The sequence below is a fragment of the Rhea americana genome, unplaced genomic scaffold, assembly GCF_003343005.1.
Source record: "Rhea americana isolate MKP2758 unplaced genomic scaffold, rheAme1 scaffold_56, whole genome shotgun sequence".
In the NCBI taxonomy this organism is placed as follows: Eukaryota; Metazoa; Chordata; class Aves; order Rheiformes; family Rheidae; genus Rhea; species Rhea americana.
Window position 1 is genome coordinate 3,356,031 of NW_028186712.1, and position 16,918 is coordinate 3,372,948.

Sequence of the window (16,918 nt, forward strand, 5' to 3'; positions counted from 1 at the left end):
GGTGTAGAAATCTGACAGATTGTATTGTCCTTGCAACCCTCAGCCCCAACTACAGAAAGCATGCAAAAAAGTGAGAAAAACTATTAGATATTATGCTCTAGTTTCAGGTAATTTTCTACTTGCTGCTTCTGTTACCAGTGAGCTAGTACCTCTAGTTGTTACTGTCCAGAACATGACAGAAAGAAGTATGATACACTTGTGCTTGAGATATATAAAGGTCTGCAGTGCTTCTGTTTGGAATAGCAATGTACACTATTTTGGAGTATGCTACTGTCCAGTACCTTTCCTCTCTGTGGAACAGGAATGTCACTGAACAAGAAGCCAGTGGAAATACTGAAAAACAGTGCACAGAGCAATATGTCTTCATGCATACAATTATTCATTTCAAGTACATTTAAAGATTTTTTTACCTTCACGTTCCAGGGAATGAGCATTTGCTCACTTGAACATCACAAGTATGCTTCTATTTTACACAGTTATCAGTGAGCAAAGAATTCCTTCACAAACAGGAGTATTCTTTCTTTCCCTGCTTTAAGAGGTCATAGTCATGCAAAATGGTGACACACCACAAATAGAAAATGAATTGTTTAAGACAATAAATCACAAGCTGTCTATTAGTTGCAAATAATTTGCATGAAGAGTTTGAATACTTATGGACAAAAATATACACATTTAAGAAATGTGCTTACAAAAATGCATGAACAAAGAGAGCTAAATGACAGCTGATGATTTGTTTCCAGTTTATCCGAAGACATTCCAAATACCTTAGAAGTCTTTGCTCACTGAGATACTACGAAGATTAATCCAGTGACAGAAAGACAAAAATTCAAAAACTAAGTGCAAAACACTTCTGGCCAGATTCCAGCAATCCCAGTCTTGTTGAGCACCCTTTCCTTGATGTAGCTGCATTAATTTCAACACACAGACTTGCACAGCGTGTCACTTCTCAGCATAAAGAATTTAGTCATAGCAGAGTCTAAACTCTGTGATTTTCCCTGAACTGGTTTGCCAGTCTGAAAGAACTGTAATGATTTTATCATGACTAACTGTGCAGTTAAGTTTAGACTACAGTATATACTTAGAAGACAAAAATTACTGTATGTCTACTATGTCTATAGTGCTATTACAATTGTACCATAGAAATATTTAAAAAGTTTTAGTTATATTCTTCCACACTGTGAATATATTAAAATAGTATATGATATAGAACTTTTTGCTCTATTTATACTGAGAGTTGCGCTGAATTTGGATTTTTTTTTTGTTAAAAATGTCACTAAAGCCACAATCAACCAGTACGAAGACAATTATTGTGCAAACTTCTTTCACGCACTCCTGCCCATACCTATTAGTCTGACCTTTCACTGTTGGCATTATTTTAGTCTGGTAGTCCATCTACTCAAAAAATGACTCCAGAGCCAAACTAACCAGGGTAGGATTATAGGTGGATTTGCTCCTGGGAATCCCACAGCAATAATAAGATATTCTACAAGAGACAAAGAAATATCATGATGAATAGCATGGATGTGGATAGAGATGTTTCAGCTTTTAGGGCCGTAATATATAGTAAAGGAAATGCTATTAAAACAGTGTGTTCTTCCAGGTTGCTAGCCACTGATGAAAAGAACGAAGTTCTCATGGCAACTTACCATTTCACCATTATCAGCCATACTTTGATTTTGAACTCGTGGTGGAATCCACTGCTCATAATTTATCACCTAGATGGCAATGAAAGAAAGCAAAACCCAACATAAACACAATGATTAAATATAATTAGTATCATGTCATTGAATACAGTTTGAGAGCTCAGTAATCTTTTAACACTGAACTATGTGCATATAAAAGCAGTAGCTGACTCACACTAGCAGGCAAGTGCCTGATATTTATCACTTTGATATGAAGCTGTGTTAATTCTTTCAGTTGTATGGGACTCGGTCACATCCTGAAGGCATCATAGCATACATGGTGCAGTGAAAGAACATTGTGAGATGCTTAGGTCTCATCCTAGTTCTTGAAAGATAGAGGTTTTCCTCCCTCTGTGAATAGGAAAGCCACAGAAGTCTTTCCCTAGCAGCAATTGCCCAGCTGAGAAGCAAGTGTCACTAATGGATTGATAAAGAGGCCCTTGTTCAGTTTGCCTCATTTTGCCTGGGATGTTGAGCCCCAAGGGTGAGAGTTTGAATTGGATTAACAACACAGAGAAAATGGGAGGATCCTCAGAACTGAGCAAAGACAAGGCTATACACACTTTCATCATTTGTCCATAATCCATTTCTTGGTCACAATGTCCTCGTGATAGGAACACCATGAGAATATACTTTCCCTGGTGCACTGATGCAGTCCCTTGTGAGCAAGCCTGACAGTGCTTATAGCTTATCAGTGAAAGTAATGAATACCAGACTTTTTTCTTCATGAATATGAATGACACTTTGAAGGCAACCTAAGAATTTATGTGAGAAATGAGGCATGAAACATTTTTGAAAATGTATTAGCCCAAAGACTGTATTACTTCATATTTTATGTCCCCCTCAATATACTACAAAGAGTCTGAGCCATCAAATGAGCCTTTGCTAGAGATGAACAAACAAGAACACGGATATGAAAATAAGTGTGGAAAGTAAAGCTATTTTTATAATAACATACAATTACTACAGTTTGCTTATGCTGTATCCCTCAAACTATACTTCCATTCCGATGTTATACTTCCAATCCAAGCTCCTATTTTCAAGTACTGATAGGCTAAATGGAACGAAATGAGCATCTGGTTAGGAAATGTAGGGGGACTAACGTTTTCCTGAAGGATTCAAAGAAGCTTATTTACATATTTGTATTTTGAGAGAGGAAAAAAAAAACAAAATTTTCATTTATTCTATTGACTTTTACTTGGAGATTTGGCTCTTCCATATTTCAGAAGCATAGAGCAGTTGAAGTTGTAAAACACCTCTGGGGGTCATCTAGTCCAGTCCCCCTTCTGAGAGCATGGTCAGCTAGAGTAGGTGCTCAGGATTTTGAGCATGCCCAAGGACAGAGACTCCATAACCTCTCTGGGCAACCTCTTCCAGGGTTTGACCACCCTCACAGTAAAAAAGTGTTTTCTGATGTTTAAAAGGGAGTTCTTGCGTTTCAGTTTGTGCCCATTGCCTCTCATCGGGTTACTGGGCACTACTGAGAAGAGTTTGGCTCCATCTCTTTCACTCTCCCTATCAAGTATTTATACACATTGATAAGACCCCCCTGAGCCTTCTGTGCTCAAGGGTGAGCAGTCCCAGCTCTCTCAGCTGTTCCTCGTATCAGAGATGTTCCAGTCTCTTAATCACCTTCATGATCCTTTGCTGGACTCACTCCAGTATGTTCAGCACTCTGACCCATCACCCAGTCCATTAATCTTAAACAGTATTGGCCATTGGATTGACCCCTGGCATGAACCACTGGCAACTGGGCTCCAGCTGGACTTTGTGCTGCTAATCACAACCCTCTAAGCTTCAACAGTTCCACCAATTTGCAATCCACCTAACTAACCACTATCTAAGCTGTACTTCATCAGTTTGTTTATGAGGATGTTATGTGAGACTGTGTGAAAAGCCTTGCTAAAGCCAAGATAATCAACATCCAGTCTCCTCCCCTGCTCCACTGAGCTAGTCATTTCATCATAGAAGGCTATGAAGTTGGTCAGGGAGGATTTTGCCTTCATAAATCCATCCTGACTACTCTCAATCACATTCCTGTTCTTCATATTTTTGCAAGTGGTTTCCAGGAGGGTTTGCTCCATCACCTTCCCAGGGATAAAGGTGAGGTTGATCAACCTGTAATTCCCCTGTTACCTAGGGATTACATTTTCTTTCTTCCAGTCCTCAAGAACTTCCCTGATTGCCACAATCTTTCAAAAATAATTGACAGTGGCCTTGCAAGAACATCATCTAACTCTCAGCACTTGTGGGTGCATCTTGTCAGGTTTCATAAACTCGTATACGCCCAGGTTGTTTAAATGTTCCCTCCTCCACCAAGGGTAAGTCTTCCTTGCTCCAGACTTTTCCCCAGGTCTCAGGGGCCTGGCATTCCTGAGGGCAAATCTCACCAGTAAAGACTAAGGTGAAGAAGGCATTGAGTACCTTCCTCTTTTCCATGTCCTTTGTCACCCTCGCCCTGTTCAGCCACAGGTCCACATTTTCTCTAGCCTTCCTTTTGCTGCTGCTGTAACTGTGAAAGTACTTCTTGCTGCCCTTTATGTCCCTCACCAGATTCAACACCAGGTGGGTTTTGGGTTCCCTAAACCTATCCTCGCACTCTTGGACCATTGTCTCCCAGGCCACCTGTCCCTGCTTCCACCTCTTGTATACTTTTTTTTCCTTTATGTTTGAATTCCATCAGGAACTCTTTGTTTATCCATGTAGGGCTCCTGCCATCTTTGTTAGATTCCAGCATGTGGGCATGGATTGTTGAGTTTGATYATGTTTGAAAAAATCAACCACCTCTCCTGCACTCCCTCTCTCCAGGTCTGTATCCCATGGTGTCTTTCCAAGCAGGTTCCTGAACAGGCCAGAGTCTGCTATCCTGAAATCCAGGGTTGTGATCCTGTTTTTTGTCTTGTTGCCTTCTCTCAGGCGCTCGATTGCCACCTTCTTGTGGTTACTACAGCCTAGTCTGCCCCTGACATTAACATCCCTGACCAGTCCTTCCTTATTTGTAACGTCAGGCCCAGTGGAGTATCTCCCCTCATCAGCTCCTCAATCATCTGTGTCAAGAAGTTGTCATCAATGCACTCCTAAAAGTTCCTGAGCTGCTTGTGCCCTGCTGTGTTGTCCTGCTAGCAGATATCAGCGTGGTTCTCTATGAGGATCACATCCTCCAAATGTGAGGCTTCTTCCAGTTGTTTGAAGAAAACCTTATCTACTACATCTTCCTGAACAGGTGGTCTGTAGCAGACACTCACCACAAGTCTCCCATGTTGGTCTGCCCACCAATCCTGACCCAGGACCTCTCAGCTGGCTCATCATCCACCCCGAGGCAGAGCTCTACACATTCCCACTGCTCTCTTACATGAACAGCAACTTCCTTCCTTGCCTTTCCAGCCTATCCTTCCTAAAGAGACTGTATTCATACACAGTCATCCAGTCATGTGAGCTAGCCCTGTGATCCCAGAGAGACTGTAGCTCTGCAGTGGAGACCTGGAGACTTCTAACTCCTCTTTGTTCCTCATGCAGTTTATAGGGGCATCCAGTCATGCTGACTTCTCAGAAAAGTTATGAAAGCTTCCTCCATATAGGCACTTCCATATTTCTGTGCATAATGCATAGAGCAAGTGAAAATAATTAGAATATTTTGTAAGCTTAAAAGGACATTTTCTCAATATTACCTTAATATTGATGAAAGCCAGAGACAATAATTGCCAAAATCCAAAACAGTGTCATAAAGARATGACATTTCTAAAAAGAAAGCTGTTAAGAATTAGGCTCAATAAGTCCTAAACTAGCACCAAAGCTCAGAGGTATCAAAGTCTCTACAGATTCTTAATGATGTGACCCAAAAAGTGTCTTTGAATAATTATGGAAGTTGAAAACAGAACTTTGTCTTTAAAGCTGGGCCAACAGTTATTGAGCAAATGCTTTAAGCGGCTTTAAAGAAATCTCTTCAATCTCTTCAATAATGGGCATTATTCCTTATGATACCCTCTTCCTTTTCCTGCCTTGTTCTGTCCTGCCTGAGAAGATCCTCCTGAACCTTGACCAAGAATCAGCCTGAAGGCTGCTGTGGCAGAATGGAGTGTTCCTGGAGATTACTTAAATTAAGGGAAGCACAGGGAACAGGGAAAATCATGGAATACAGACAAAATCCATCTCCACTGCTGTGGGAAATCAGAGAAAAATGTGACTTCTTTATACTTAGCACAAAAGGAAGAGAAAGGGAATGAGAGGCAGAAGAGAAAAGAGGTCTCTCCTCTCCTTCTCTCCCCCCATCTACTTTTTGAGGGTATGGAGAGGAGGCACTAATGGGAATAAATAACAAGACAAAGGTTAATAAAATCCTGAAAGAAAGCAGGAAAATCCAGGAACATACTGKCTTTCCAGACACCAGTTTCCCATATTGTTGTCTGCTCCCAAAGCACAGATGTTTTGACATGTCTTCTCTTTAATGCAGATTGCATCTGTGGCCTACATGGGAGATGAGCACAGCTTAAAGCCTGGGCCTACACAGCTCTATCTTATCTCAGATGTCTTCAGTGTGATGCATGTACAATTTTTCTTGCTTTTAACTTTGACATCCAAAGGGCTTCTTGATATTGTACAGAAAGAGCAGAGGAAGCTCAACTTTGGAGCCTTTTATAAAGTTTAATATTCACCTTGAATATAATATACTTCTATAAAGCTATATTTACCAGATTTACAACTTTTAAATAATTTATTCTATAAAATCCGGATTTAGCACCCCCCTCACACACATACATTAGTGTGGGTTGTGTACATTTAGTCAGTCTTTYGAATTGGGTAAATTGCTGTATCATGTTACCAAAATTAGCAGAGTTGAGGCTGACTTGTAACAGATGAGAGCTGACTCTTTAAGTAACATATTATCAGGACCAACTTTGGACTGGAAGGGAAAAGGAAAAAAAAAAGAAAATGCCAATCACTCTAGTTCCTCAGCTACAACTCTCTTTCTCCTCTGCCTCTCTGTTGCTCAGTGCTCAACAGCTGATCGGATCTTAAATACTTTGATGTTATTATTATTATGCAAACCCATGAGTCAGAAATCCTTAATTGCTCATACTAGTGGGCTAATTAATGTAGTCTTATGAAAAGGAGTGTCAGGAGACACAGTATATGTTTATATAAATTCAGAAAGTATTAGGATCCATAAGCCAACGTGGATCATGCAAGACTGATCAAAATACTTAGCACAGATCTTGCTAGATGAAATTCCAGCATATTAATTGCTTTTTCTCATGAAAATAAAAAAGTTTCTAAGTATTAAAATCTATGTGGTTTGCATAACAAAAATGGTGTATACCCAGAGTCTTCTTTTAAACTTAGCTTCTCAAATATGTAGGCATGCTGAATGTGAAGTCAGCCCTTGGCAAATCCAAATTGAATAGAAGCAAGAAACATGCTATTTGAATGGCATTTTAGATTATGAAGAAAAGAGTAGTTCTTTCACCTGACATGTGGTTTCTTCTATCTTTTTGCCTCGCAGTAAATGTATTCCATCACCAATAATATTATCTTCTGTGAATTCTAACAAAAAGAAAAAAGAAAATATGCTTAAAAATGTTTTAAGTTATTCTGAAGAATATTACTGAATTTCACTCCATGCTTTGACATGACTTTTGACTGTCTGAAGTTAATCTTACAGCACTTAAACATGCATTTTATCTCAAACTGCTTTGAATGAAGACTGCAGAGCAAATTGGCAGACTGGCTCATATAAATAAAATTCATTCATTTTTACTTCTTCATCTGCACTTGGTCCTCAACTTACTAATTCAGAATCCCTGCCAAGCACTTCCTCTTGCCCTGCTATTTTACAGTGGCAGAATGTGCAATATTTACAAAAAAAAAAGAAGGACCTGAGCAAAAATGATCTTTGTGATTGAAATCTGTTTAACTTCAGAATATAAACTGGTTTCAAAGGATGAACTTCCTCCTACTTCTTCCAAAAAAATTAATGCTTTGCTTGGGAAGAATAATAGCCTTCATTAGAAAAATGAACAATAATAGGTCAAATGAGTCTTTGAAAAATCTACTTTTAGCTGGTCTACTCTGAAAGGCCTACTCTTACATCCATGTTTCAGTCAAGACAAACTTTCCATCACTGTACTACTGAAGAAAGGTCCTAGAGATTAGACTCTATCAACACAGAGATCAGAGGCACTCAGTTATCCTAAAGAAAAAAAGAAAAATGATCTAGTAATCACAGCAAGAAGTGCTACTCTTTTTTTTCCAAAGTTGATAGAAATCAGTAGGAAATATTTTTTTCTTGTGACTCATAACTTGGCATTCTTATTGCTGCTGAAGAATACCTTGCAACATCAATAATTCTCCTGTTTTCAAAAGCACAACTAACTTAATGTATGTATTCACAAAGCCTAACTGTGTTCAGGTGGGAGTGCACTGTTTTCTCTACAATCAACAGAAAGATTCATTCAGTTAAAAATTCAAAGTGGGTAACAGAGATTCCTGAAGCTGTCATAGCGTTTGAATATGATAAGCGTTTGAATATGACCATGAAAATTCATTCAAAGAGCTAAATAGAGTCCAATCCCAGAGAAATCTATGTTTATGTTGGAATTAAATGAGACTGCAATGTATGTAAAGCCATTCAAAATACACCCTATACGCACATGAATGAAACAGTTAAGGGGCCACTGTACAAGCAAGTTAGCACCTACATTTATAATACTTTATGCAAATTTTCAATCAAGAAATATTCTTATGATTGCTTCTTATTGTATTCTTATGATTTTCTTAAAAGAAAATCCTTTGCAACTTTAAACCTTAGGTTTAAGGCACAGAAAGCTTCATCAATTTTCTTTATTTGCCACATGTGTCAACAGGAAGAGAAAAAATGAATCATTGAAAATTTTATGTCACAAGTTTGCTATTAGAGACTTCTGCAAGAGCTTATACAACAGAAAGACAGTATCTTTCTCCTACAGACTTGATAGTCATAGTAACATAAACCAAACTTATATTTTTTCTAAAAGTATGTTAGATTCCAAAATCTAACAACATGAGTGACCAGATTTTAGGTTGTTGCAAGCATCACAAATCTCCTCAAAGTCATTGAGAGCTAGGCATCTGATAATCCTGTTAGATTACATACAGAGCTAAATAAACTTCCAGAAGTGACATAMCTGAAGCCAAGCAGTGCTTATGCATGGCCAGATTAACATGTTTGGATGCTGTTTTGGATCCTCAAGCTAAATTGCTTTGCTCTCCTGCAGGCATCTCTGCATGYTGCAGCACTTTCAGTCTGTGGCCCACAAGTTCTTCTATGATCTAAGCCAAATTGCTATTATTTGGTGTCTGTTCACAGTTGACTCGTAAAGAACCATGGGGCAATATATAATGGCCTTAGCCCAAAAGACTTGATACAGTGACCCTGCTTTTAAAACAATTTTGTTYAAAATCAAATGAACAGCAGCAAACTGATAAAAACAAACCTTAATGGACTACCCCCACAGCCGCAACCACGATCTCTTTGCTGCCCCTAACATATATCAGCAGTACTCTCAGATCTTGCTTGCACACTCTGCCTGAGCTCTCCAATCCACTGTTGTGCAGAATAGAGTATTTGGTCAAAACAATATTCAAAAGATGTGAATGTGGGCTGCAAACGTCTTTTCTTTCTGGTTTAGCAAAGAGTTTCACTCACTTTACTGTGGAGTAAAGATGGAAAAAAGGAGAATTATACTCTTTAATCCTGAGAGATGCCAGTTCTTTTCTGTCTCATTAAGTCTTTCATGGAAGCCCAATGACTGTGGCTCGCATAGTCAACTTTTTCAACAATGTCACTTTTAAAGTTGCTGGTAAATCTGGTACTGARGATTTGGCTCGGGATCATGAGTGAAGACAGATATTCCCACTATTCTGTCTGTGGGATACATGTGTTTTTGCTKCCTTATCAGTCTAAAAATCTGATTTTTGTAAAAGTTACACAAACAGCTGCATTAGGACCTAATCCAAAGCCTGCCAAAGTCAGTGGATGTCTTTTCATTGACCTCAGTGAGATTTGGATCAGGTCTGTGAATACAGATCTGAAGTAAGCAGAGGACCCTATGCTGGTCACTATGCATGTCTTATAACATCTAGCAGGAATTCATATTATGCAATAGACTTGCAGACCTTGAAAGATTATCTCTGTTAGGAGACAGGTTTGATCAATAGTGACAAATTATCTTGATCAATAGTGATACACTGTAAATCTCCTTGTAATGGTTTTCACCACTGTGCGAAGTAGACTTTCCTTGAAATAATTTTACTGCAGTGGGGGAAAGGGAAATTTTTATTTAGCTGCCAGCCTTGCTGCCTGTTCCCTATGGGCCCCTGCCCTTCAATTACAACACTTGTCAGCTTTTAAAATGTGCACTGCTTCTTTTGCATGCTTTGGATATTTAAAAGGGTAAAAAAAAAAAAGGAGTAGAAAAGACACTGGAGGAAGGTCAAAAAGTTCTGTTCTCTGATTCAGCCTTTTTCCACCTCCAAACTGACAACTTCTGAAGTAGTCTGAAGAATCATTCTGAAATGCTTTTGGCTTGTTAAAAATAAGACTTATTTGGAGATCATTACAACCTTTTGCCTTGCAAGCCAAAGAGACCCACCGAAGGCCATTCTTCCCCTCATCAGTTTATTGCAGGAGCAGAGTTCCTCTAAATTTTTCTCTCACCTCTTCTTTCTGGTTCAGGTTCCTAAAAGCCCAATTTGCCCATACATTGGAGAAGTATCAAAAGTTGGGCTGGCTGCATGCACACAGTATCATATACTTAAGTATACAACCTTGAGGTCAATTTGTAAGACTGCTGCAGCCAGACACTACTCCATCCTCTACCAACCTCATAGGACTCTAGATTAGACCAATTTCAGAGCAGTTTTCCAGTCATGTACAGTTTATCTTGAAGTGGTGAGGCAAATGAAATCCAGAGGAAAACCTGATGCTCTGTCCTCTGCTTATTTTAGCAAAACCAGGTGACAGGGGAATCTCCAAACAGTTAATGATTTCTATACCATAGGTACAGGAGATATTAAAGATGAAGCAGTGGTCATCTTCCCCCTGTGTAATGCTTTGTTTACTTAAGGAGAGAACAAAGGTGCAGCCACTTTAATCTCACATATCTTGATTTCTGTTTCTGCTAATACATGTGCTGAACTTTGTCTGCTTTGGTCTGACCTCAACCTTGACCTTTAAAAGTATAAATACAAACTTCATTCCTGGGAGCAATGATATTTAGATTTTCAAAGCATTTTGATTTTCAGAAGTCTAGTTCATGTATAAATATTCCTGSTGTTGCTCACTTCTTATTTCTCATAGATACTTTGATGAATTTATACGGGTCAACACTTAAACAGCGCCAATGGCAACTAACTGCCCGTATACTAGCTACAAGGGTGTTTCAATACGGTTGGTCAAAATGGGCTCTAGATACAAAATCAGAAAAAATAGTTGCATGAAAAATTTTACCAAATCTCTTTTGTACCTGCCTTAAGAATATCTTCTACTTTGAAACAAGACTTTCTGTTGTGGGAAAAGGCACATTAGTTCCCTGTTAAATACATAGGATAGAATTCCTTCTACAAGCTCWTATTACAGTTAGCAAGCCCTATACAACACTGCTGTGACCATCCACTGTAGTGTAAGTCTTCTTTGGCCCATGGACTGCACAGTGAATTGTTTGTAGACTGTGTTCTTAGCTTCCTAGCTTTAAGGAAAGCTTTATTTAAACTAATTTTTTCTTCTCCTTGAGGAAAAGGTAAATCTCAAAAGGACTTGACAAATTATTTAGCTAGATTATTGGTGAAAAATGAGAAATTTTCCTAGGTGTCCTTTAAAATACTTTGTGGAAAATGCAAAATCAGCTGAAATACTTTTAGCAATTACCTTCAAGCTGACAGTGCCTTCTGATGTACGAATCATTCTCTGGCTCCCTGGAACCCTGCCAAAGTGTGCCATTCACATTTTTCCTGTCTAAAGTAAAAGCACAGAGAGCAGCCACCTGAATTCATAGCATATCTGTGAAATAACAGGAAAGTCTATAAAAACAGCATCAGAATGCAAATCAAACAGGCCAACAGAACACTGTAGCATCTACTCAAACACGGAAATGAATAGATGATTTTGCCATATAGGAAATCTGATGGATRGATGGATGGTGGGAAGACTTCAATTTCTTTTAGTCGTCTTTCACCATCTAATACCTCATTTAGCACTGTTAAAACATGATCAGATTGACTGTTGTCTTAACCCTGGTTTCAAGACATAGCAGCTCACAGAACATCAATGCCTGTATTTTGCTTCTAGGAAGTATATAAATAGTATTTAATTTTACAACACAATTAGCCAGCTAGTGTTTAAGTATGAGTAAGAAACAGCATTRAAGATGCTCAGATCCATATCACACACATACTAAGACTGATTCTGTCTCAGCTTGAACAGAAGAAGATAGCTAATGTTTGAGAATAAGACAACCACTCTTCTGTTCCCTTGGTGAACTTCAAAGTAGTCACGCTTGGCAGTATATTGATAACTATAAAGCTCTTTATTTTTAATGATGTTGGGTCTCTAACAATGTCAGTTCCTTCCAGTGCTGGGAATTCATTACAGATTGGGTGCTATAGTCCAATGATACTGTTGTGCCTGAAAGTTCTTCCCAGTGCAGTAAGGAAACTTTCAGCTATCTGAGATACATTATTTTGATATGCAGACAGATATAATAACCTCTTTACTCAGTAAGGACTAGATACAACAACTAAAACTATCCCCTCAAAGAATAAATACTARAATGTTAAAACAAAAATCTCACTGAAAAAAACAGTATTTTTAATGTTTGATGAAATTGATGATTATTTTTTACAGAGGGTTTACAAAAGAACCCATTGAATCACAAATGTAGAAGATAATATRTTGTGTCAGGATGGGTTGAAAAAATTCTAAATTTCTTTCTCTGCAAACTTGGTTGTGAAAGCTGGGGCAAATCAGTATAACATAGGAAATGGCAGGGGACTTAATTTGATTAGAGAGATTTCAATTTTTTATTTTAATGATTAAAAGAAATACTGGACATTCGGAATATCACTCTCCATCTGTCCCATAATAGGTTTATTATATCTCAGTTTGGTTTCTAGATTCAACTAGTTCGGTTTATATCTAAATACAAATGTGTGTAGGATGAGGGAAGAATATAGTGGAAGCTTAACTGTAGAGCTAGGGACTTACAATTTCCCTTTTCTTTGCATTTGCTCCAACAGCACTAAAGTAAATCTGATCCTTAATTAAAGTTGACTCTGTGAGATTAAATCATTTACTATGTACTTGCTAAACAGTTACTGACCAAATGCTTCATTTTCAGACATGGACTTCTGGATGGATCTGAAAGAAATTAAAAGAATTTATGATTAGCTCAAAGTGAGAATGAAAAAGGAAAGTATATTTAATCAAATATGGRTACTTTCAACCTAATTCTTCAAAGCAGGGCACAGAGATTTAGCCGAGCAATTCTCACTGTCTTTAAATTGGAGTTACTTGGCTTTTCTCATTCTCCCAATCATCCATTTCCACATGYCATACAAAGCTGTGAAAGCTTCTGTTTTCATTCTATACAACTAGTATTTCAAGTTTCCTTTTGGAATGAAGAATTCATGACCACAGAGGGCAGCCCATCAGATAGAACAAGAAATAGTACCTTTTTTCAGATGTGATCTATAGTGTCCTACAATTATTAGAAATTTGTTTGAAATTTGGTGATGAAATAATGGATTAAAACAAAGAGCTACATATGAAAACACTGTCCTCGCAACCTACAGGGACACTTTAATGCTCAAATATACTCTGAGTTCTTTGCATGTTTATACAGAGAAACAGTGCTAACTCATGCTTCCATCTGTGGTCAATGGCTTATAGATTATGAGTTAAAAAGTGCACTAAGTTAAACTTCAGAAGAAAAAGAAATCTCTGAATGAACAAAGATTTAGCCTGTGAGTTAATTTGTTTCCTTTTATCCATAAAAAAACAGAAATTGTAGTAGTAATATATGAGTTATAGGATGTGGCCAGAAGATTATACGAGATGAGACCAGAGACTCCCTAGTCTGTGGCAATGATCAGCAGAAGGGAAAGAGCATAAAAAAATGAGATCTGCCTCCCAGGCTCAGGTAATTAGATGTTGGAGGATTTCCTGAGGCGGAGGCTACAAATGAACCATTTTTTTAATGGAACTGGTTCCATTAACACCAGCTCCTTTTTGAAACCACTGATATTTTTTGGCTTTGAGAGCAGTTTCATAATTTAATTTTTGCTGTCAAAAAAATAAATACTTCTGTTTATTTTATTTTTGTTACTCTACTTCATTGGGTACTTCCTTGTTGCTCTGTGGTAAGAAAAAGAGAAGGATTATTCCTTTTTCACTTTCTCACATCCCTTATTCACTTTCTCCCTATCTATAGAAAAGTCCAATAAAATGATTGTAATTTCTACACCATCAATGGAGGTATCATGCCAGGGTACCGATGGCTGAAAACTCACTATGAAATAATATTAATTATAAAATCTTTTCAGCTTGAGTGAAATTATTTTCCTCCAACTTTATGCATTCTAGCCAAATGATATAGATGACTTTTCTAAATTCAAGTTAACAACTTTGAATTTTCATAGTTTTATTTACATCGCAAGATTTGACATTGGAGCTATAGAATACTATTTATATCCCTGGGGCAGACTAAGTTTGAATTTAAACAGGATACCTTTAGGGACAGGGTCTGCGTCCAGATGATTGCATTAAATTTTGGTAGCGCTATTTCAAAGGAAGCCCTTGGCTAACCCTTGCCAGCCTAAGCAGTGGTTTGGATTCCTAAAAGGTATTAAAGAATGATGAAAAAAGCCAGAATAATTGAGTAACCCTGGTTGGTCACAAACAACTAAGATCTTACTGCTCTGAGTGCACAGACCTCTATGTTTGCAGTTGATAAATTACTGGTGTTTTTATCATTTGATCAGAAATAGATTTAAACTGTTTATTAAGACAAAGGATCTCTTGCTTCTCTTTAAACTCATTGTTATCTGTTCTGAAATTTCTCAGTGATAGACATTAACAACATCAATGTTTTGAATTTGGTGGGACCACCTAAAAATTAAAAAAAATAATATGATTCCCAGAGATTTTCATGTCTAGTATCTATTGTTCCATTAGGCAGGATTTCATTTGAAAGGACATCTTCTGTAATGCAATAACCTTCAATCTCTAGCCAAAAAAAATTTCAGAATAAATTCTTCTGCTTACTAATATATATTGATCATTAGCTCGAACCATAACATTGTCTCCTACAGAATGGATGTGAAGCATGCTGCTGTCACAAATATACTTGATAAAATAGTCTGACTGCTTAATATCTGAATCATTTTGTAAACTGATTTTTATTTGGATTAAAAACACAAACAAAAGCCCCTTCAGAAGATTATCAGGTCAATGGTACAAACATGCTATAAAATAGGTTACCACTTCAATCTTTCAGAAAAGCAGACATATGGTTAAACTGAGCTCAGATTAACTGCATTTGATTTTAGCTGTCCTAGTTTCATTATTTTTGAAGAAAGCTTTATGTATATGAAAAAATAATGGCAAAAGAGCGTTAGCAATGCATTACAAGCTTGTTACTTGCTTTGCAACTGCAACATTAATACATCTACTCTGAGAGAATTAATGCAACATTGGCAAACACATTAATAAAACAACAAGGGTGAAAGGTACAGACAAACATAGGGACATTGTGTAGACCTTGAACTGGTTTCAACTTACTTTCTTTTTTTGGTCACAGTGTTCTCAAAGTCAGGAAATTCCTTTTGGAAAGATAGAGAAAAAAAGTCTATGAGAATCAAAAATGTTTATTCCAACTATAATATTTTCCCTATTGGAAGGACATTGAAAGATGCTTCCATGTATTTTTGATCTATGTTTTAATATCCACAAACATTTCCATTTTTTCCAATAGCTGAAGCTGTCTGTGGGGGAAACAGTGCAACAGAGAATATATGTAGTTAGGTATCCCAATTTTCAGAGGTTTCTATCACAATGATTCCCAAGAGGTTGACACTGACATCTCTAAAACCCCTGAAAGATCATAGCACACTACCCTCACCCAAGAACTAGTATCATATTATTTCCATAATATGATTCTTTGAAATGCAAAATTTTATGTTACAATGGAATGTGGCTTTACACAGGACACAAAAGGAWGTAAAGTTTATAACTTTGGCATGGAATTTATAACTCCACTGCATGCAGAGGAAGTTGATGTGGGAAGAGAAGAAGAAACTGCAGGTAAAATTGGAAGTTAAGTCAGCCTAACAAAACTCTGAGAGGCAGAATCAAGCACTGGGCAGGAAGCAAGATCACACCCTCCAGAGTCCCAAACCACTCTGTCAAATTATATGTCTACATATAGACATAYATATGTGTATGCTCCCCTGCCTGTCCTCTGGGAAGCGAATCCTGGTTGGACTGTTCTTGTACACAGATCTTTAATCCTTCTTTCACCACCTGCTTCATGTGTATCCTCCATACCACTGGGAAATCCCAGTGGATAACATGACCCAGTTATTTGGATCATGAAGTATTTTCTTGTCTTTCTTCAGAGGCTGAGCATTATGGGCTGGTGAGCACAGAGTTTGGGACCTTCTTTGAATAAAGAGAGGAAAGAGGTGCCAAGATGTGGGAGTGAAGAGAGGGGTTAAGCATGTGTTGATAGATTGAATAAAAGGATGTCTCACTCTGCTGTTGGTGCCAAAACATCTCATTGCATCTTTGCTGTCACAGTCACCCTGGGACTTGAAGTTAATTTTAAGAAAAGCTGAGGATGTCAAACAAGGACAGAAGAGATCTCTAATTCCAACACTACGTTGACACCTCCTTAGACAGAATGTCAAAGCACTGTATCACTTTCATATCTACTGTTTCCAGCCTTGGAAGGAGAAAATGTCCATGATGAATGAAAGAATAAACAAAATTTATGCTTTGATTTGAAATGCTGCAAGCTATTTAAGATTAATTTCTTGTTGATAAAAAGCCCAGCATTTTAGTCTTGGGACAAATCTTTTCAATAGCTCTAAAGAAATGTCTGGATGAAATYAAAAATCTGCATTTGAGCCTCAAGTCAACACAGACAAGTCAGCATGACTGAAAATAGATTTCAAAAATATAACTTCGAGTAGTTACAGAATTTAGT

The 16,918-nt window shown here is 37.7% G+C and overlaps 1 protein-coding gene across 1 annotated transcript in view; it reads right to left on the minus strand.

Annotated features, from left to right (window-relative positions):
- The window catches only part of SAMSN1 (SAM domain, SH3 domain and nuclear localization signals 1), a 155,009-nt gene that overhangs the window by 58,259 nt on the left and 79,832 nt on the right, over window positions 1-16,918 (minus strand). The window contains exons 3-7 of the mRNA XM_085318905.1: window positions 15,493-15,533; window positions 13,034-13,071; window positions 11,584-11,670; window positions 7,147-7,223; window positions 1,647-1,715 (exon numbers count right to left, since the gene is read on the minus strand). Coding sequence (XP_085175031.1) covers window positions 1,647-1,715; window positions 7,147-7,223; window positions 11,584-11,670; window positions 13,034-13,071; window positions 15,493-15,533 — 312 coding nt within the window. The remainder of the gene's footprint in view (window positions 1-1,646; window positions 1,716-7,146; window positions 7,224-11,583; window positions 11,671-13,033; window positions 13,072-15,492; window positions 15,534-16,918) is intronic.